The 22,421-nt window shown below is 41.4% G+C and overlaps 1 protein-coding gene across 6 annotated transcripts in view; it reads left to right on the top strand.

The window, feature by feature from the left end:
• Positions 1 to 21,954, top strand: part of paqr6 (progestin and adipoQ receptor family member VI) — a 40,871-nt gene extending 18,917 nt beyond the window's left edge. For 3 of the 6 annotated variants that reach the window (XM_077214659.1, XM_077214660.1, XM_077214661.1), the window contains 7 exons: positions 183 to 415; positions 1,409 to 1,536; positions 3,730 to 3,935; positions 6,909 to 7,035; positions 19,353 to 19,449; positions 19,581 to 19,725; positions 19,842 to 21,954. In XM_077214659.1, coding sequence (XP_077070774.1) covers positions 365 to 415; positions 1,409 to 1,536; positions 3,730 to 3,935; positions 6,909 to 7,035; positions 19,353 to 19,449; positions 19,581 to 19,725; positions 19,842 to 20,101 — 1,014 coding nt within the window. In that variant the 5' untranslated portion in view covers positions 183 to 364 and the 3' untranslated portion in view covers positions 20,102 to 21,954. Of the gene's footprint in view, positions 1 to 182; positions 416 to 1,408; positions 1,537 to 3,707; positions 3,936 to 6,908; positions 7,036 to 19,352; positions 19,450 to 19,580; positions 19,726 to 19,841 lie in introns of all 6 variants that reach the window. The other 3 variants (XM_077214662.1, XM_077214663.1, XM_077214664.1) reach the window with 1 other exon arrangement.
• Positions 21,955 to 22,421: the final 467 nt, after the last annotated feature.

The raw sequence follows: 22,421 nt of genomic DNA, 5'->3' as shown, positions 1-22,421 counted from the left end.
TATTGTTAATATTAATATGTTTCACAACGTTGGGCATTAAGTGGTACTAAATACACAATGTAAAATCTGGGTCCTGAAACAAATCTATTAATTCAAAGCTTATCAAGTGAGTTTTCGGCAGTAATGCAACTTACTTTTAAATGCATATGGGTAAAATAATGGGTGTGTCTCTCTCTCTGCAGTGTTTCCTGCGTGGCGGGGGGCTGGTGAGGGTCATGGTTGGGGCTGGACTCAGTGTGTGAGGTGGGAGGCTGCGTCCCGGGGCCTGGAGTGTCTGCTGTGGTGTGTCCTGTGTCGAGGAGGACGGGAGAGACTGAAGCAGGCCTGTCAGAGAGGGAGGGGAGCACTGCGCCTGCCCGCAGACATGCTGACCCTCAGACTTCCACAGCTCTTTGACATCCACCAGGTGCCAAAGGTGAGGACAGGACTATCTGTTTGAGGTACTAAGGGAGCATTTGAAACAGTTTAATATTGTAGTTCAGAGAACAGAACTACCATAATAAACGGTTTCAAACGCTCCCTTTAAGGGAAATCCCTGGGAAATCCTGCATGTACTTAAAAGTTGCAAGCCGAATAAGTGGGACCAAGTGGTGCAAGCCACCGTTTGCAGTTCTGCTTTAATCTTTCTTAAAGAAATTGAGTTTAGCACAGCACTGTTTCTGTAAGATTACATCAGATGAATAACTTGCATTCAGAATATTAAAGTGGCCCTATTATGCTTTTTCTAATATTACCTTTCATGTTTAGTGTGTAATAGAGCCGTTTTGTAAATGTGAAAGGTCTGCAAAGTTTTAAAGATCAGTTATTGTCTCCCAAAAGAAAGAACCAATTCTGTCTTCCAATTCCGGTCTTACTTTCTGCACAAACCTACATATTTTTGTAACACATTTGCATAATGCCGCCCTATGATCTTCATTGGCTGCCCCCAAACAACATCTGCTTTGAACCACACTCAAACACTGTAGTTGGAGCTGAGGCCTGGAAGGTAATCCTGAAATCATCTTTGCATGCACTTTTAAAGGACTAGGACTCTGGCTTGAATTGATATGGTAAAACCAACACCGTTGTTACTGTTTGTATCACTGTATATCAAGTGCTGAGGAACACTCCAGAGCTGAAATTCAGATATGGAAATGGGTAATCAGTAATCAGTAATCCTTGTAATCAGTAGACCTATCACAACAGACTAGGTCATCTGACCAATCAGAGCAGAGTAGGCTCTCGGAAAAATAAGGGTTTAGAGAGACCGAATCCTTTATCGAACTGTTTCAGACACTCAGAAAAGAGGTGATGCTGCAATGTATATTATGAGAACATTAAATTATTTTTTTGACCTAGGACGCATGTAAATCTTTTTTCATGATTCTTCAGATGTTTGCATGTATTTTAGACGTCCTTGTCTTTGCAGGTGTTTAGAGAGGACGGCATCATGTCTGGGTACCGCCATCCCAGCAGCTCAGCCCTCGACTGCATTCTCAGCAGTTTTCAAATGACCAATGAGACGCTCAATATCTGGACCCACTTCCTGCCGACCTGGTAAAGAGCCCAGTTAAACATATAATCTCCTTTTAGTGCCAGAGGTTGGAGTTTGTCAGCTTTGAAGCTTTGTTTCAGCTGCTACATTATGCAATTATGATTTAGCTTATAAGCAGACACTTTAATGCAATATCAGATTTTACAGGGACTAAACACATTACTTGAAAAGGATTATGTATTTGTAGGAGTGGGCAGTATGACCTAAATCTTGTTTCAAGTAATTTAATATATGGTACTGTATATATCTGATTAGTGTTATTAGAGCAGGCTCTATTGTTATATCATATTGTTATTATTATATTTATGATTAGCTATGTATTTATGTAGTTATATTTCCAGTCATCAGTGTCACATGATCCTTCCATGATCCTTATTATTGTCAATGTTGAAAACAGTTGTTCATGCTTAATATTCTTGTGGAAACCTTGATATTTTTTTTTATAGTAATACAAAATAGTTTTTTTTTTAATTTAAAATAAAAATTGTATTATTAAAAATTTACGAAAAATGTACAAATTTACAAAAGAATATCGTGTAGTTGTTTTATTTGTGATAATGCAATAAAACATGACAAATTGTGCGAACATAATTTTTGGCCTTGCTGTCATACAAAGAAATTAAGAAGGTTTTTTTTTACATGCATTATTTTGCATAGTAAAATAAAGCCTATACTGTAGATTGCCTTTTTTGGCAAAAACTTTTGTCAAGTCAAGTCAAGTCATCCTCATTTATATAGCGCTTTTAACAATGTAGATTGTTTCAAAGCAGCTTTACAGAGATAAAGATATAATTTAAGGTAACAGAGATTGGTTTGGTTTTATAGTGGTTCTTGAAAAATGTTTTTTCCAGCTAAAGTTAGTTTTGATTGATTCATTTCCGTCTAAATGATAGTTTGATATTAAATTAGGGGCCGCTAAGACGACACCGTTCTCTCTAAACAGACTTTAAACGTGAACCTGTGATAGACGCTGATGGCGTTCACATCCGCATTAAGAATTGATTCTATAGTTATGTGCGTTTGAATATATCTGCGCAGGTTTATAATTCCTTACAAACCATGCCTAAACAAACTACTTGTCTGTAAATTTTGATGCAGAATTTTTATTTTATCTTATCAGTTTGGGTAGGTACGCGAACCGAAAAATTCCACAACGCTTTATCTGTAGAGTGGTATAGGGATCCTCCATAGGGAGAGGCTAGTTGGCACTTCAGCCTTTTTATCTTTTGTCTTTAGTTGTCTTTAATTTATCTTTTGTCAGATAAATATTTTGACCAAGTTTAGTGTTTTGTTTTTCCTCTGTATTTAAAATTATATATTAAAAAATAATAATAAATAAATAAACAAAAGCTATGTATATATATATATATATTCCTCATATTTTGATTGTTTAATCAAACTTGTTGGGTCATAAAAAAATAAATATGCCTTCCGGACATCACTTTTGGATGCTACTAACTGTATATATATAGAAAGACAGTACAGAATCTGAACTCTTTTTGGATGAGCCATATTCAAAACTGTAAACTGATGACTGATAAACTGGGATGCGCTCTATCGTCATATCACCCAGCTGAACGTTAAAGACATAATAGTACAGGAAAAGGTCTAACGGGGTCATGACATTATTTTTAATATATTCCTTGAGGTTCACTCATAATGTTAATAAAATTTTTTGTTGCACGTGCACATTTCAAAGCAATGCAGCCTGTTGTGACTGAGATCCGATACAGCTGACTGCTTCATCAGTCAGCAAAAGTTTCTTTGCGAACTCTTTATTACACTGTGCATCGTTTGCAAAACAATCTGCAGTCAAATTCTCTGAACAAACATATAATCCACCGACGCGATCCATTACAGCATCAGTGAATATAATAGTGTCAGCCTTTAAGTGACTGAACACCAGTGGGCGGGGCCTGTGGTGCGAGGATGTAGAACTATTTGTCGATGCCTTGCTCTGGAGGCAGTCTTATGCAAATGCATTTGCCTGTGTGACGTCACAATTCCCTAAGTATCCAAACAAGCTGTTTTCGGAGCTTGATTAAGTGAGGGACTGTTTACACCTGGTATTAAGGTGCGTTTTGGTCAAATTTGATTTCTCATGTCATGACCCCTTTAATAACCAGCTTATCTGCTCTACTTTCCTCACACTAGACATAAATACCCTGTCCAGGACTTGTGCTGTGCTATTATAGGTACTTCCTGTGGCGGTTCAGCATGCTGTGCTTTACGCTGGACTTCCTGACGGAGAGCTACTCCTGGCCGATGCTCGTCTACATGCTGCTGATCTGCCTGTACCCCTTCACCTCCAGCTGCGCTCACACCTTCAGCACCATGTCCAGCAAGGCTCGTCACGTCTGCTACTTCTTCGACTACGGAGCGCTCAGCCTGTACAGTCTCGGTACGCTCCAGTTCTCCTGGGTGATTCTGTCCTGTATGCTAGGGCTGCTCGATTATGGAAAAAATCATAATCGTGATTATTTTGGTCAGTATTGAAATCACGATCATGTAACACGATTATTTCACATGACTTTGGGAACGTGTTGCATTTATTAAAAAGATTTATTTCAACAATTCTTAAAAAATCTAAATTTAAACATTTATTGCACTTGAACTATTAAAATAAATTATATAACAGATAATTCTTCAATAAGTTCATAATTCCCACAGGTCTACCACTTATAATGCGGGAAATTCCGCCGCAAACATTGATTCACTTTAGCATGTAGATTGAATGAGTAGCCTAAATTAATAATAATAATAATAATTTTTACGCACAGATTATAAAATCAAATCAATCATTTTAAAACATTTTCCAAGAAGCAGTTTCACAAACCACGTGAGTGTTCGGCGGTGCTGCGTCTTCTGTCTCTCTGTCTCTCAAAATGGGTGGGAAAAGGCAGGCGTCGAAACTGCATTCTCGCGTTTAGGAGTCGGACATGACGGAATTGTCACTTGCACAATCGGGCCAGCATCGCATCATAACTAAAGTTGATAATTTTCACTTCTTTTTAAGTCTTATCAGTTTAAACATTCAAGCTGAGAGAGTTTATAGCTTCGGTGAGGGGTGGATGTGCACCTGTCATTCAGAACACGAAACAAAATAAGAGTGTTCTTGCAAAACAGAACATGGCAAAATAATCGTTTTTACTCGATTGTACTATTTTGGTGATCGTTGGGAGCCGAAATCGAAATTGAATTTCAATTAATTGCACAGCCCTACTGTATGCTTTGTAAGCTGTTAGAATATCTGGGCCTTTGGGTACTGTTCACCCTATTGGCTGGTAGATAGACACATTATCATCATAACATAGTAGCCTTTCCTACCAACTATTTTCTATTTAAACATCATTGGTGAGCAAATAATTTAGTCTTGCATAGTCAGACTTTTGACTAACAAGCTAACCTATGGTACTTTTTTTTTGTCAAAGAGACTTTTCAAATTTTATTAAAGAAAAAGTGTCCTACAAATAAAACACTTGAATATCTGGCAAAGATTTGATGCCGGTAACCTGACGAACTTATCAAATTCACAAACTTTTGATTAACTTCTTAATCAAAAGCACTCATCATATTGACCGTGTAACTAGGGAACACAACTTGGTTGCAGTTTGAAAATAGGAAGTGCAATGGTACTGCTTTTAATACATTCATAAGAAAATTCGGTAAAACTTTAGTTTAGGGTCCAATTCTCACAATTCACTAATTGCTTATTAGCATGCATATTACTAGGATATTGGCTGTTTTTTAGTATTTATAAAGCACATATTAATGCCTTATTCTGCATGACCATATTTTACATCCCTTAATCCTACCCAATACCTAAACTTAACAACTACCTTAAAAACTATTAATTAGGAGTTTATTGAAGCAAAAGTCACAGTCAATATTTAGTTAATAGTGAGCATTGTACCCTAATCTTTATTTTTACCCTAAATATAAATTTTTACTTTACCCTAAATATACTTTATTTCAATGACCAACATTTTTTTTAATAGTTTTTGTTAACATTAACAGCACATCAACATTAACAGCACATCAATTGCTAGCAACATCAAGGTCATTTAGTTGTTGTTTTTTTCCAGAGAATGCATGAACTGATAAAATGCATATCTTAAATGCAGAGTAAGTTGCTGCATAAATGTAAATGCATGACATTGTGAGAATGGCTTCTTGTCATCTGCTGTCCTTGACAGAATATAGAAGTAAAAAGAAACACAATTCTGATGTAAAGCTGATGTCAAATAGGAGAATTACTTGAAGGCCAGCTTTAGAAAGGAATTGGAGGGTCGATGTGAGGTTATGGAAAGCATGAGCTTTGGAGGAAATGAGCCATCTAATACACTGCTGGCATTTTATTGTATGACTTCAAAGGAAAGAAAGCAAATGCTCTGGCTCCAGAGAAAACCTTTAAAGTCTGCATTGATAAAGAGAGAAGGCTGAGAAACTACATATATAGTTCGAGGCACTTCAGAAGCGTGAAGAGCTAGTGTGAAATATATAAGCGCAATTTTAATAGGCTCGGAACACTTTACCTTACATAGAGCAAGTGATTTATAAATGCACCTTTTAAACATTTAACGACTAATTTTCTTGATAATAGATTGATCATTCTTTCAAGGGGAAATCTATATTTCAGTATGTTTAAAAAAACATTATTTCCATTCATTTGACTTCTGTTCTGAATGAGGGTATGGTCAGCTGTTCAATATCCTGTGTGTAGAGCAGTGAGTCTTTATTGTAAAGTCCCGTAGTCTAATAAAAATATTATTCTTTCATTTGCGGAATCCACCTTAGGTCATGTTTTCCAGTTGTGGCAATGAAAGAGCTCTTTTACCGCCTTTGAGAAAAGCAGAGTAGCTATATATGTTCAACAGCAGAGATCTGGCACACTAGCCAAGCATTACAAAAGACACAAATCCAACAAAACAAATAACATTAAGTTTTTTAATAGTGTTTAGGTAATTTATCCAGGTAAATATGGGAAAAACTCACATACTATGCGTAGTATGCATACTACATACTTCAGAAATAATTGAAGTACTTTGGTTATATGCTATTTCAAACATATCCACACATGCACAAAAGAATCAGTTTGCAAAAATATGTATGGACTATACATATACAATTTCTGTATTTGGAGACAAAAAAAATGTCAATGTTATTGTGTGGTATAGTTTCTTTGTTTAAATCTCAATCTGTTAACAAATCATATTTATTCAAGATTGTAGTTAACTAACCAAGTTTTCTTTTCTTAAACCTGAAAACTATATCCAAATGAAAGCATGCATTAATCTTCTAATTAATGTCTTTTTGTTAAATAGAAATACTGTCATACATGTGTCTGTTTTATGTATGCTATACTCTTTTACAGGTTGCGCCATCACGTACGCCTCTTACGCGATGCCCGACTCCTGGGTCAACAGTTGGCTTCACCAGCATTTTGTGACCATTGCCGTCTGCAACTCGCTCTTTTGTACCAGCATGTCCTGCTACTCCAGGTGAGAGTGGTTTTAAGGGTTACTAAGACAAATTTACTAAGTCTGCGGTTACAGGGGCTAATTCAGATGTCATTGTAGCCAGACTAAGAATAATAGGGAGTTTATTATGGAACTTAAGTCCTTCTCACACACATACCTTTGTTTGTTCTGACCTTGTTCCTGCTTGCACAAAAGGTTTCAGTCATTTTAATAAATTATTTACAGAAGAACTTAACTGGTTGTTGAATTCAGTGAATTAATTAGTTTCGCTTAGTTAAGCACCACTATATTTTTTATATATAATATTAAACTTTGGCACATAACTTGTCCCGCTCTGATACCTCAAATCGTGCAGGTTTTTGAGAAGAGGTGTGAAAAAATATATATTTTTCTAAATGAGCGAATTTATGATTTATGTTTGGAAGATGATGAAAGGGAGCCATATTTACTGAAAAGTAATTTATGTTTATTTATTTAAAACTAAAAAGCATTTAGCTATTAATATATACGTTTAATCTACAAGAAACACAGTAGTATGCAGTATGATTAAATACAATATTAAAAGTCATTGAAATTCAAAGGCTCAAACATAATTTGATTTGCATTTGCCACTTTCCTGTGATATTTTGTTAAATATCTAGAGACAGGTTTGGCTTGTTCTGGATTGCACCATTAATCAACCACATAACAACACCCATTGAGCATCAGCAACACCCTAGCAACCATATAAAAACACCCTGACAACCGCACACAATAACCTTGCGTTGTGGTGGAAACTTTTGCATGATCAAGCATCACTCACATGATTAATTGCATCTAACATATAAATGTGTAAATATATGTACACACATATATACAGGTCCTTCTCAAAAAATTAGCATATTGTGATAAAGTTCATTATTTCCATGCTGGAACTAGACTATCCCACTCTTTCGCTGCGAGCCCCCAGATACCAACCAAAAAACGCCAGGCCCCACAACCACCAAAGCCTGCGGGCCCAGCCTTGCCTATTACACGACATACCAAGATTGCTGTGGGGACAAAAAGTAAGACTGTTAAGTTAGCACTTTTAAACATCCGCTCACTTAAAAATAAATCACTTTTAGTCAACGACTTAATAACCACATACAACCTGGATTTTATGTTGCTAAATGAAACTTGGCTAGAAGAAAGTTGCAGTGCAACAGTCCTCAATGAAACAGCCCCTCCTAACTTTACTTTTATGAGTGTCTGCAGAGCTGTCAGAAGAGGCGGAGGTTTAGCTGCTCTTTATAAAGATGTCTATCAATGTAAGCAAATATCATTTGGGAATTACCCGTCTTTCGAATATCTGGGTATTGTGTTAAAAGGTGCTCCACGCATTTTACTTATCATTGTTTACAGGCCTCCAAAATACTCTCCAGCTTTTGCTGAGAACTTAACAGAACTGTTATCAACAATTTCCTCAGAGTTTGACTGCTTTGCCATTGCTGGAGATTTTAACATTCACATAGATAATGCAGAAAACAATATGGCAAAAGAAATCAAAACTGTTTTAAAAACTTTTGATCTGGCTCAGCATGTATATGGACCCACACATAATCGTGGACACACTCTAGATTTACTTATCAGTAAGGGTCTAAACATTTCATCAATTGTTATTAAGGATGTAGCACTGTCTGATCATTTTTGTATTTTCTTTGATATATTGATCTCTCCTGCCATTGAAGCTAGATCTGTGTCTGTCAAGAAGAGGTGCTTAAATGAGAACACTAGTGTACTATTTATGAAGGCTATATCTTTAACACCAAGCATATCTGCTGACTCTGTTGATTTTCTCCTTGATTCTTTTAACTCAAAAGTTAAGAGTGTAATTGATGATATTGCTCCTGTGAAAGTCAGGAAGAAGAGTGGCAGACAAAAAGCACCTTGCAGAAACTCAACAGCAGTGCAAAATATGAAAAGACAATGCAGAAAAGCAGAGCGCATGTGGCGGAAGACAAAACTTGTAGTCCATTATAACATCTACAAAGACAGCATCCATTCTTTCAATAAGGAACTAAGCAAAGCTAGACAGACTTTTTTCTCGAATATTATAAACAGCAATATAAACAACACGCGCACTCTTTTTGCTACTGTAGAGAGACTGACAAACCACCCAAGCCAGATTCCCAGTGAAATGCTCTCAGTGAGAAAGTGCAGTGAGTTTGCTTCTTTCTTCTCTGAGAAAATCAATAATATCAGAAAGGTGATCAGCTCATCCTTGAGTTGCGCTGGGGTCAGGCAGATCAGACAACAGCACAAGAAAGTAGTCACTATGTCTGATTTCGAAGAAATTGATGGCAAAATTTTGGAAGAAACCGTACAGCACCTAAAAACATCAACCTGGCCTGTGACGCACTTCCCACATCTTTTTTCAAAAATGTGTTACACAGCTTAGAAGCAGATCTCCTAGAAGTGGTAAATGCCTCACTTCTCTCTGGGAGATTTCCGACCTCCCTGAAAACTGCTGTTGTCAAGCCCCTCCTGAAAAAGAGCAATCTGGATAAGACCATTTTAAACAACTATAGACCGATCTCAAATCTTCCTTTCGTAGGCAAGATCATTGAAAAAGTTGTCTTCAATCAGCTGAACAAATTCTTAAGCTCGAATGGATACTTTGACCATTTTCAATCTGGTTTCCGACCGCACCACAGTACAGAGACCGCGCTCATAAAGATAATAAATGATATTCGCTTAAATACTGATACAGGCAAATTATCAGTGCTGGTACTACTCGACCTCAGTGCTGCATTTGACACTGTCGATCACAAAATACTTCTTGACAGGCTGGAAAACTGGGTCGGGCTTTCTGGGATAGTCCTAAAATGGTTCAGGTCATACTTAGGAGGCAGAGGTTATTATGTGAGTATAGGAGACCATAAGTCTGAGTGGACATCCATGACATGCGGAGTCCCTCAAGCCTCAATTCTTGCGCCACTCCTATTCAACCTGTACATGCTTCCAATGAGCCAAATAATGAGAAAGAACCAAATCGCTTACCACAGCTATGCAGACGACACACAGCTCTACTTATCCCTATCGCCTAACGATTACAGCCCCATTGACTCCCTTTGCCAATGCATTGATGAAGTAAACAATTGGATGTGCCAAAACTTTCTTCAGTTAAACAAAGACAAAACTGAAGTCATTGCGTTTGGAAACAAAGATGAAGTTCTCAAGGTGAACGCATACCTTCAGTCTAGGGGTCAAACAACTAAAAATCAAGTCAGGAATCTTGGTGTGTCTCTAGAGTCAGACCTTAGTTTCAGTAGTCATGTCAAAGCAATAACTAAATCAGCATACTATCACCTGAAAAATATTGCAAGAATTAGATGATTTGTTTCCAGTCAAGACTTAAAAAAACTTGTACATGCTTTCATCACCAGTAGGGTGGATTATTGTAATGGACTTCTCACTGGCCTTCCCAAAAAGACCATAAGACAGTTGCAGCTCATACAGAACGCTGCTGCTAGGATTCTGAGCAGAACCAGAAAATATGAACACATCACACCAGTCCTCAGGTCTTTACACTGGCTGCCAGTTACATTTAGGATTGATTTTAAAGTATTATTACTGGTATATAAACCATTCAATGGCCTAGGACCTCAATACATTGCAGATATGCTCAGTGAATATAAACCCAACAGATCACTCAGATCATTAGGAGCACATCGGCTAGAAATACCAAGGATTCACTCTAAGCATGGCGAGTCTGCTTTTAGCTACTATGCCAGCCGCAGCTGGAATCAGCTTCCAGAAGAGATCAGATGTGCTCCTACAGTAGTCACATTCAAATCCAGACTCAAAACACATCTGTTTAGCTGTGCATTTACAGAATGAGCACTGTGCCACTGTTCGTCCGACTGTTTGCACTGTATTTTATTTTATTTAATTATTCTGATTTCATTTGATTATTTCTGTATTTTATCTTTTATTCTAAACTGTTTTAATTATTCTGATTTCGTTTGATTATTTTAATTTCTTCTTAATATGTAAAGCACTTTGAATTACCATTGTGTATGAAATGTGCTATATAAATAAACTTGCCTTGCCTTGCCTATTTTCCATAATGTAATGATAAAAATTAAACTTGCATATATTTTAGATTCATTGCACACCAACTGAAATATTTCAGGGAATTTATTGTTTTAATACTGATGATTTTGGCATATAGCTCATGAAAACGTACTCGGTTACTAACGTAACCTCGGTTCTCTCTAGAGAGGGAACGAGTACTGCGTAATATCTTACGCTATGGGGAAACCTCTTTTCCACGAGATATTGAAGCCAAAAATTATCCTTAATTTTGAATTAATGTAAAATGCTGTGCAGCAGCATGCAGACATAGGCAAGACCGCTTGCGCGCCTATTGGCTGCCCTGCGGCAACAGCAGCAGCCTATCGAGAGTGGCCCTGCGTGACACATATCCAATGGGGGCATTTCGCTCCCACTTCGTCACGTCCCGCCAGAAAGGGCGTGGTCTTGCCCTATAAATATAGCTCGATTAGGCTGGTACACTGGTTTTCATCGCCGAAGCGAACCAGAGCTGTGTATGCACGGCAAGATACGCAGTACTCGTTCCCTCTCCAGAGAGAACCAAGGTTACTTTTTCTTACGAGAGTATCTCTCGTACTGCATAATATCTTACGCTATGGGGAACACAATGCAAAACGCCGTGCATACTGGGATCCGACACCAAAGTCCCAAGGGCAGTAGCCCGGGGCTCATATAGTGCATAATCACCATAGACTCACAGAGAGTCGGAGAAGAGAGGCTGCAAGCATCATTCCCCACGAAATAGCACCCTACAGGAGCTAGTTATGTTAACAATGTTTCACACAGACTGGGCAATAGTACGGGTTATTCACCACCCATGGAGCTGTTTTATCGCTCAGTGAGCGATTCACAAGCAAAACTCAGCATCTGGGCCGGCAGAGCGGGGCAGATAGCACTGAATTCTATACCGACAGAAGCTTTGCCTGTAAGGCGGGAACCTCTAGGTTATAAAACCTTATAAATGTAGACGGCGAGGCCCAGCCCGCGGCCGTACAGATATCTTGCAGGGTAACCCCACTATACCACGCCCACGACGAGGCCAGCCTCTCGTGGAGTGCGCTCTGACACCCAAAGGACACTTCATGCCCTTAGAAGTGTAAGCCAGTGCTATGGCATCGACTATCCATCTGGATAGTCTCTGTTTTGATGCGGCCAGTCCCTTGGAGCGTCCGCCAAACAAAAAGAAGAGCTGCTCGGTCTGTCTGAAGACAGACGAGCGGGACACATAAGCTCTCAGTGCTCTGACAGGGCAAAGGAGACTCGCATCCACCTCCTCATCATGTACCGAGAGTGCGCACAGGGAAATAACCTGGGCCCTGAACGGTGTGTTGAGGGATTCGGGCACGTACCCGTGCCTTGGTTTGAGTATGACTTTTGAGTCATTAGGCCCAAACTCCATACATGACGCGTTTACTGAAAGCGCTTGTAAGTCCCCTATGCGTTTCACTGAAGCGAGAGCCAAAAGAAACACCTTTTTGAAAGACAGATGCTTCATGTCTGACAAATGGATTGGCTCGAACGGGGCACCTTTCATGGCTTCCAAAACCGTAGAAAGGTCCCACACCGGGACTGAAGGAGGTCTGGGAGGGTTCAGCCTCCGAGCTCCCTTGAGGAATCGCACGACTAGGTCGTTTTTCCCCAGTGACTGGCAAGACACAGGTTTTGTAAATGTTGCTATGGCCGCCACGTACACTTTGAGCGTGGATGGGGTCCTGCCCTTACCCAGCAGCTCTTGGGGGAAGGAGAGTACTTCCGTTCCCCCGCAGTCTACGGTAGAAAAGCCCTGAGCTTGACACCAGGCAGAGAACACAGACCATTTCGGGGAATAGAGCCGTCTAGTAGACGGGGCCCTCGCATGCATGATCGTGTTTAACACTCCCTCCGGGAGGTTAGCGGGTACCCGTTGATGGCCCATGCATGAAGGGACCATAGTTGCGGGCGAGGATGCCAAATTGAGCCCTTGGCCTGAGAGAGGAGGTCTTTCCTCAACGGTATTGGCCAGGGGGCAGTGCTGGTCAGCCGCATCAGGACTGGGAACCAAGTCTGGTTTGTCCAGAGCGGAGCCACAAGCAGCACTTGGCATCCGTTTTCCCTGATTCGTTCCAGCACTTGAGGCAGGAGCGAGACGGGGGGAAAAGCATAGAGGGGACAGCGGGGCCAGACGTGGGCCAGCGCGTCCTTGCTCTTGGAGAAATATTTTGGACAGTGAGCGTTCTCGTGGGACGCGAACAGATCCACCTGCGCTCTGCCGAATGTCTCCCACAGCAGTTAGATCGTCTGCGGGTGCAGCGACCATTCCCCTGCTGGGACATTGTCTCTGGACAGTCTGTCTGGTCCCAGATTCAGGTAACCAGGCACATGCGCCGCTTTCAGTGAAAGCAGGTTGTGCTGAGCCCAGACCAGGAGGCGTTCCGTTAGCCTGTAAAGGTTTCGGGACTTGATGCCGCCCTGGCGATTTATGTATGCCATCACTGACATGTTGTCCGACCGGACCAAGACGTAGTGACCCTCTATCTGGGGACAGAAGCGCCGTAGCGCGTTGTCGACAGCCATCATATCCAGACAGTTTATGTGTAGGAGCTTTTCCCGTTCTGACCACCCGTTCTGACCACCCAAAGAACGGTCTGCCCTCGAGCAGCGCTCCCCATCCCGAGGTGGAGGCGTCCGTGGACACCACCTTCACACTCGAGGGAGTCCCCAGACTCACACCTGACTGATACCAGCCGGTTATCTTCCAAGGTTCCAAAGCTGAAACGCATTGCAGATCGACCCGGAGGCGAAACCACCCAGCGGTCCATGCCCTGGGCGGAACTCGTGCTTTCACCCACAGCTGCAGTGGGCGCATGCGAAGCAGACCCAGCTGGAGCACTGAAGCTGCTGAGGCCATGGGGCCCAGCATTTTCTGAAACCTTTTGAGCTGGACTATAGAGCCGCGGCGGAAGGATTTCACGGCGTGCTGAATGTCCAGTTCTCACTCTGGACGACACACGCGCTGTCATGGACAGCGAGTCCAGCACTGTTCCCAGAAAATACATTTTCTGGCTGGGAGACAGCGAGCTCTTCGGCCAATTGACTGTGAGACCCAGATTCTCGAGATGCTCGAGTAATGTGGCCCTGTGTTCTATGAGCTCTGATTGTGATCGAGCTAGAATCAGCCAATCGTCCAAGTAGTTCAAAATTCACATGCCCTGGAGTCTCAGGGGTGCGAGAGCCGCGTCCATGCACTTCGTAAATGTACGGGGTGCCAGGAACAGGCCGAACGGCAGGACTTTGTATTGGTATGCCTGGCCCTCGAAGGCGAATCTCAAGAATCGCCTGTGATGTGACGCTATTTGTATTTGAAAATAGGCGTCTTTCAGATCTATTGACATAAACCAGTCCTCCTGGCGAACTTGCGCGAGGATTTTCCTGGTTGTAATCATTCTGAACTGGCGCTTCGTGAGTGCTTTGTTCAGCTGTCGCAGATCTAGAATGGGTCTGAGACCCCTGAACACCGTCGCTTTCCTAGAGAGTCTAGGAAGGCTTTGAGACCTCGGGCTTGGTTTCGATCCTCGGCCGGGGCCCGCGCTGAGGGGGGCGGAGTCCAGCAGAGCGAGAGCGTTGTCTCTGTTCTCGGGCCTGGCGGCGTTGAGAAGCGGCGGTGGCGGGTGGTGCAGGTTGCGGCTGGGAGCTCCGGGCAGACGGCTGTTTAGAGCGACCTGCTGCGGAACTAGAGCACTTCGGAAGGAAGTGCTTCATCACCTGCGATGTCTTTTGAACCTCTTGGAATCTGTCCGCGAAATCTTTGACGGCAGATCCGAAGAGGCCAGCTGACGAAATGGGCGCGTCGAGGAATACAGAGCGCTCCGCTTCAGTCATTTCAGACAGCGTCAACCACAGATGTCTCTCAGCCACGGTGAGAGAGGTCATGTTCCGCCCAATGGCCTGTGCAGCTGATTTTGTAGCGCGTAGAGCCAGGTCTGTAGCGCTCCGCAAATCCGCAATGCTGATCGACCCATCGCCTTCCTCGTCCATTTTTCGGAGAAGGTCGGCCTGGAAGGTCTGCAAGATGGCCATCGTGTGTAGTGCTGACGCGGCTTGCCCAGCGGCGGCGTATATGCACGACCTTGCATGGCTGACGTCACTCGGTAAGCTTTAGATGGTAGAGCCGTCTGCACTCGCCATCCAGCAGAGGGCGGGCAGAGATGGGAAGCTACCGCTGCTTCCACTGGGGGAAGAGAAAGGTATCCTTTGTCTTTTGCACCGTCCACAGTGGAGAATGCAGCCGAGACAGAGGTACGAAACCTGGCCGAGAGGTGGTCGCCCCAGGACCTCGCGACTTCTTCGAGAAGCTCAGGAAGAAAAGGCGCGGCCCTGGATTGTGACGGCGCATGGTTCTTCTTCAGGAAGCATCCGTCCAGTCGGTTGCGCGCAGGCTGCGCGGGCGCCTCCCAGTTGAGGCCGAGGTTGTCGACGGCTTGAGAGAGCAGACGCATCAGCTCCGATTCATTGCCGGCTCGTTTCCCAGAAGGCTCGCGGATAGCAGAGGGGAGGTCCACAGAGCTTGCCCAATCCTCACTATCCGACGCCAGGATAGAACAGGCCTCGGCTGTTCCGTTGACCTCAATGGCGGAAGCGGTGGCGGACGGCAGCCGCTGTCCGTCGGGGAGGGACTCGAGCGATGCTGGCGAAGCTGCGGGCGAACCGGCTAGCTTTGGCGGGCAGGAGAAGGCTCAGCATGATCCTCACCCAGGCAGGAAACGCAGATGACATGGTGATCCTCTTCACTGAGCGTGGCTCGGCACGAGCCGCAGGATCTATGCATCTTGAAAAAGACGCAGCTCTTTTGTCAGAGAGGGAGAGACAGTGAAAAAATGTGTGTCGCAGCGGCGAACACAGACACACACACTTGAAAAGGATATGATGCCGGAAAGCGTAGCAGGTACGGCGGCTAAAGGCGGCGATGCCAGCGACTTCAGACTCAAAGGCTCGTCCCGCTGTGTGCTTTTTCTCAGATGGCGTGGCTTCTCACTCCGGATCCAGCGATGCGTGATGCTTCGCTGAAGAGATGAAAATCAGTGTACCAGCCTAATCGAGCTATATTTATAGGGCAAGACCACACCCTTTCTGGCGGGAGGTGACGAAGTGGGCGCGAAATACCCCCATTGGATATGTGTCACGCAGGGCCACTCTCGATAGGCTGCTGCTGTTGCCGCAGGGCAGCCAATAGGCGCGCAAGCCGTCTTGCCTATGTCTGCATGCTGCTGCACAGCGTTTTACATTAATTCAAAATTAAGGATAATTTTTGGCTTCAATATCTCGTGGAAAAGAGGTTTTCCCCATTGCGTAAGATATTACGCAGTACGAGAGATACTCTCGTAAGAGAACCCAAAATTCCTATCTCAAAGAATAGGCATATTTCATCCGACCAATAAAATAAGTGTTTTTAATACAAAAAAAGTCAACCTTCAAATAATTATGTTCAGTTATGCACTCAATACTTGGTCGGGAATCCTTTTGCAGAAATGACTGCTTCAATAAGGCGTGGTATGGAGGCAATCAGCCTGTGGCACTGCTGAGGTGTTATGGAGGCCCAGGATGCTTCGATAGCGGGCTTAAGCTCATCCAGAGTGTTGGCAGGCCAATTGAGCACAGTAATACCATGGTCACTAAACCATTTACCAGTGGTTTTGGCACTGTGAGCAGGTGCCAGGTCGTGCTGAAAAATTAAATCTTCATCTCCATTAAGCTTTTCAGCAGATGGAAGCATGAAGTGCTCCAAAATCTCCTGATAGCTAGCTGCATTGACCCTGCCCTTGATAAAACACAGTGGACCAACACCAGCAGCTGACATGGCACCCCAGACCATCACTGACTGTGGGTACATGACACTGGACTTCAGGCATTTTGGCATTTCCTTCTCCCCAGTCTTCCTCCAGACTCTGGAACCTTGCTTTCCGAATGACATGCAAAATTTGCTTTCATCCGAAAAAAGTACTTTGTACCACTGAGCAACAGTCCAGTGCTGCTTCTCTGTAGCCCAGGTCAGGCGCTTCTGCCGCTTAAATGCCTCACAGCACCTTGCTTGTCATTCATTTGTGGCAGCACAATGGCAAAGCAGCTCTCTGCACATGATGTTATTCATCAGATTTTTGACTCAGAAACTAGTGAGGAGGAGGAAATGCAGGATGCATCTTGCAGTGAAGATGTTTCTGAAGAGGAAGGCACCACTGAATCGGCTACGGAGCTTGAAACAACTGATGAGGTTACCGTTTCATTCTGGTCAAAAGATGGAACTTCATCCTGTTCTTCATCCCCACCTATAAGGCAAGGCAGGTTTTCTTCTGAAAATGTCATGAAGATGAAGCCAGGGCTAACAAGATATGCCATATCCCGAATTGATGACATACAATCATGCTTCAACTTGTTTGTGACGGAGCCTATCAGAATGAACCGGTAACCTCAGCTGGGCCCTAACCACTGGAAGACTGCTCCTCATCAGTTGTTTCAAGCTCCGTAGCCGATTACCTGACATTACCACACACACGCACGCACGCACGCGCGCGTATTTGACAAGGGTATTGTCATCAATTCGGGATATGGCATGTTTGATGGTGCGTTCCATCAAATTTCTCTCTGTGGAAAAGAATGTGTGTCATACTCAAAAAGGTTTGTGTGTTTTAACGTGTGTGTGCCTGGGTAGCGTGTGTATAAATGTATCGATACATGCACAGGTCCAAGGGCTCGATGTTTGCAAGCACACATGCTCATATGTGTACATGAAAATAATGAACATGCTCCTGAAAACTAAATTGTTCTGTTATTTTCAGTCTCTCCCATTCACTTTCAATGGTCGGCCATTGTGACCATTTTTGACCATGCCTACTCTCAGATAAATGAGGCCCACGATTAATCAGATGCAAACAGAAATATAAAACCAGTCCTAATTGAAAGAGAACAAGTTGACAAAAAGATTGAATCCAAGATTGGGTTAAAATATGGTATAATGAGTGATTTATAAGCTATTTTTTATTGGCCGGTCATTTTTGACCGGGAACACCACAAGTGTGACTATGTGACATATTTTTTACAAAACAAAAGTTTCAAAACAAAATTCCTGGTGAAAATTTTAAGTTGACTAGTGTGATCAACAATACCAATTTTTTTCAGATTGTATTTAATATTTCCAAAATTATTCAAAAATGTAAAAAAAAAATTACTCAAAAAATGAAATGCCTACTCTCAAATAAATGAGGCCTATGATTATTCAGATGCAAATCAAAATATAAAACCAGTCCTAATTGAAAGAGAACATGTTGACAAAAAGATTGAATCCAAGATTGGGTGAAAATATGGTATAATGAGTGATTTATAAGCTATTTTTTATAGGCTGGTCATTTTTGACCGGGAACACCACAAGTGTGACTATGTGCCATATTTTTTACAAAACAAAAGTTTCAAAACAAAATTCCCGGTGAAAATTTTAAGTTGACTAGTGTGATCAACAATACCAATTTTTTCAGATTTTATTTAATATTTCCAAAATTATTCAAAAATATTAAAAAAATTACGAAAAAAATGAAATGCCTACTCGCAAATAAATGAGGCCTATGATTATTCAGATGCGAATCAAAATATTAAACCAGTCCTAATTGAAAGAGAACATGTTGACAAAAAGATTGAATCCAAGATTGGGTGAAAATATGGTATAATGAGTGATTTATAAGTTTTGACCGGGAACACCACAGGTGTTATAGGGTTTTGAACACCACATGAGGGTTAAAATATTTGATATTTATTTACACAATTTTTTTATTTAAAATCCCCCTGTTCAATAATTTTATCTCTAGTCAATAATTTATCAGTTTTGATCACCAAAATGACACAATAAACGTTTTTTCCTTGAAGAAAAATTCTTCATGCCTTAAAATAACTTAAATATAACTCTACACCTGTCCTTCATTTAGTACACGCGGTTCTATGAATATGCAAATTAGCCCCTTCTCCGCTCACTTACACCTGTTCAGAGATCCACTCATTGTCTTTGGTTCACTGCAGTTTTAAAGAGAAAATACTCAGCAATGGTGTTGACTTATTAATTTGCACATGGTTTGTCTTAAAACATATTAAAAACCCCACATACACATATAAAAAACATTAAAAGCTTGATTTTCATCACAGGGCTACTTTAAAACTAAAAAACATTTAACTATGAACATATATATTATCTATAATAAACAGATTTTAAGTGAGGCTGCATTTTTCTCTGTCTTTTGTAACAGGTTTGTAGAGTTGCAGTACCCACACATAAGTAAAATCTTGAGAACGGCCGCATTTGTTGTCCCCTTCCTCTTTGATAGTATCCCACTGTTTTACCGAGTAAGTATGGTCACACTTGATTGCACATGTAAATTAGACACATACTTAAGCAAATCATGCCTGCGTAACACCAGATATGGGTGCTCTTTTTATGGATGGCAATGTGTGTCTCTTTCCCTGTGTGTCTGTAGCTGCTGTCGTGCTGTTGGGGGAGCTATAGTCCCAGTGAAGCTCTGGCCAGCCACTCTTACCATCTGTTCTTTGCATTTCTCACATGCTTCCTGTTTGCATCTCACCTGCCCGAGAGACTGGCCCCCGGACGCTTCGACTACATCGGTACCTCATTTTTAGCGATTTTACGGTTGTCTTTGTTTGGTTTTTAATGGTTATAGAGGTTCACACCAGGGCCACACGGTTCTTTTAACTAGTTTTTCCAATCACTCTCCTCCAAGGTCACAGTCACCAGCTCTTTCACATATGTGCGGTCGTGGGCACCCATTTCCAGATGGAGGCAGTGTTGACTGACATGTCGTCTCGCAAAGAGTGGCTGATGTCCCACTCCGCTTTACCTTCCTTCCTGGGTACCTTGGGGGCTCTCGCTCTGGGTGTCCTGCTCAACCTGGGCATCATCGGCATCTTTAGCGTCGGTTTACCGCCAACACCTCACCAAAGCACTTCGGCCTCATGTGGCGCCCACCCTCATCAGGAGTAACAAGCTTTCTTGACCACTCCACACCTCACTGTGCACCTTTCTGGACGATTTTACTCTAGATTTCACTAGCGCACTTTCACTGATGTAAAAGCCTCTAGCATTGATACTTTTGTACTAAAAAGCTAAGCATTTATTCTATTCGAGATCATATAGTCTAGTTTCCTTTTATACTTACGGTTTATTATTTTAGCCGAAAACCCTAATGATAATCGCGACCTTTCATGGTGTTATTTAACCGTTGTGCCTTTGATTTTATTCTTGAAAGGTTGAGGGTTGAATGACGCTAAAGTTGATAATGTTATATTTTAACAGATAGTTTAAGGGTTTTTATAAACATTTGCATCATTACATAATAATGTTATCATAGCTTTAACTGGAAAATGATAGTAGCATTAATCAGGGATTTTATATTTGCATTAATATCATCATGAATAACATCATTAATCCAATTTTATGATGTGTGTGCATATGAAAATATACAATGGTCCAAAATTATGATGAATATCATATTTAAAATTACTGGAGTGTCGGTGAAATTTTGCCCCTTAAATACTTATATTTGTAAATATCCTTTATTATCAATGGCAAATGATTTGCTTTTACTGGAACGCCTTAGAATAATTTCACAGGTACAGTAACATTAATTAATTGCGGAGGAGGGGGCTATATTTGTAACACAATATATTCCCATTTTCACACTTTCATATCTTGAATGATAATGTGTACTGTTTAGCTCAACTAAGCATCATTCTCCTACTAAACTGCATCCAATGGGAATATGGGGCTGCACTGGAGTCCGTCACTGTCGTTTCGATGTTTCTACAAATTTGAGTTATGTGTCCTTCTCTGCATCAGGTCACATCTCTGTGGTATTGTTTTGATCATTGCAGGTTTATGGCATGCAATACAGAGTGTTTTATATTAAAAGCACACAGCTTTTGGTTTTATATTTTTGTCAGTGCACATGTCGATTTTTTTATTCCGGTGCAATGTAGTGCGTAACTCTAGTTTCTTTGCTCATGCAACACTAGTTACGTTTTGTTCTTAAAGCAGAAATCAAAGCTAATCATTGTGTTTGCCCAAGCTGGTAACCACCATCTCTTATTTTGTCCTTCAGTAGAATACTGCACTTGTTTTGTCTGACCGAACGGTGCAGGACAGGTACGAACTGTAGGCTTGTAATTTAGTGCAATTAATGCTGCATAAAGGCGATAGTTTAGCGGAACCTTTTCTAATAAGCTCTTAAGGTTAGTCACATGATGGTAATGATATTTAATGGTCGTTTATGAAAGGGATCTTGGTTCAAAAAGGAAAAGTAGGTGTTTCAGTGGTTAGTGGCTGAAAGGTTCCGCATTTCTGCAAATGCCTATTTGTAGTTCGACGGCAGAAATTCTCGCTCACTGTGTGTGTTTTTTCAGCTCCAGCCCTGACGGAGTCTGTTCTTCTGCTATAAGAGGTTTAGATGTGAATGTGACTGGTGACAGTAGTATTTTGTGCACTAGAGTTAAATGAAACGTAAAAAGGTTTTGGCATCCCAATCCCTGTGTGTTTGATGGCCTAAATGAATGTATTGCAGTTTTGGAAACTGTGTTTTTAAAGACCCTTTTAATGTTACAATGTAGCATTTAAAATTGCCAAGGAAATTCAAATTAGAAATAGTAATTTAATTTTTTTTAACTGTTCCAGATATGTTCTGTTTTTTGTTTTACTATAATGCTTCCCTTTAAATCTGAGAATTAAAATATGCGATCATTATTACAATGCCTTTTATTTTCCATTGCCATTTTTGAAATATTTTTGTAACAAATGTGAAAAATATGAAAGTGCTTAAAATTAAACTGACCCATTGTTCACTACAGTGTTTGTCCAGTGAAATCATCACAGAGCGATTACACATATAGCATTATTGGCTTACCACAAAACTGTAGGAGCCAATTCTAGTCTTGTAATTCTGTTGTGTAACAGATATTTTTTATAGAGTGTTTGTTTGCCGTATAATGAGGATTTGTGAATCATCAGTCCCCTGATAACGACCCTCAATTCACGTTAGAGACAGGTATCTCTGCCTTCCAATACTCTCTATTAAAAGTACAATATTAAGAAATATTTAAAAAAAAAATAGCATTTTTGTGTACATTTTTCACTTGTCTCACAGCAGGACTTTTAATGTGAACTGCAAATAACATTCAGGACAGGAGGACAGAATCTTATCAACGCTGCCTTTTATTAATAAAAGAGGATGTATAAATAAGGAGGATGTAACATCGCTGTTTTTGAAGTAACTCGACAGCTCCATTGTTGGTAGAAAGAGACGCTGCAC

This window comes from Siphateles boraxobius, unplaced genomic scaffold (genome assembly GCF_051911475.1).
Source record: "Siphateles boraxobius isolate OS27281-9 unplaced genomic scaffold, OSU_SipBor_1 68, whole genome shotgun sequence".
Lineage (NCBI taxonomy): Eukaryota > Metazoa > Chordata > Actinopteri > Cypriniformes > Leuciscidae > Siphateles > Siphateles boraxobius.
Note: the sequence above shows the minus strand (reverse complement) of the source record. Positions and strands in the feature narration are given on the sequence as shown.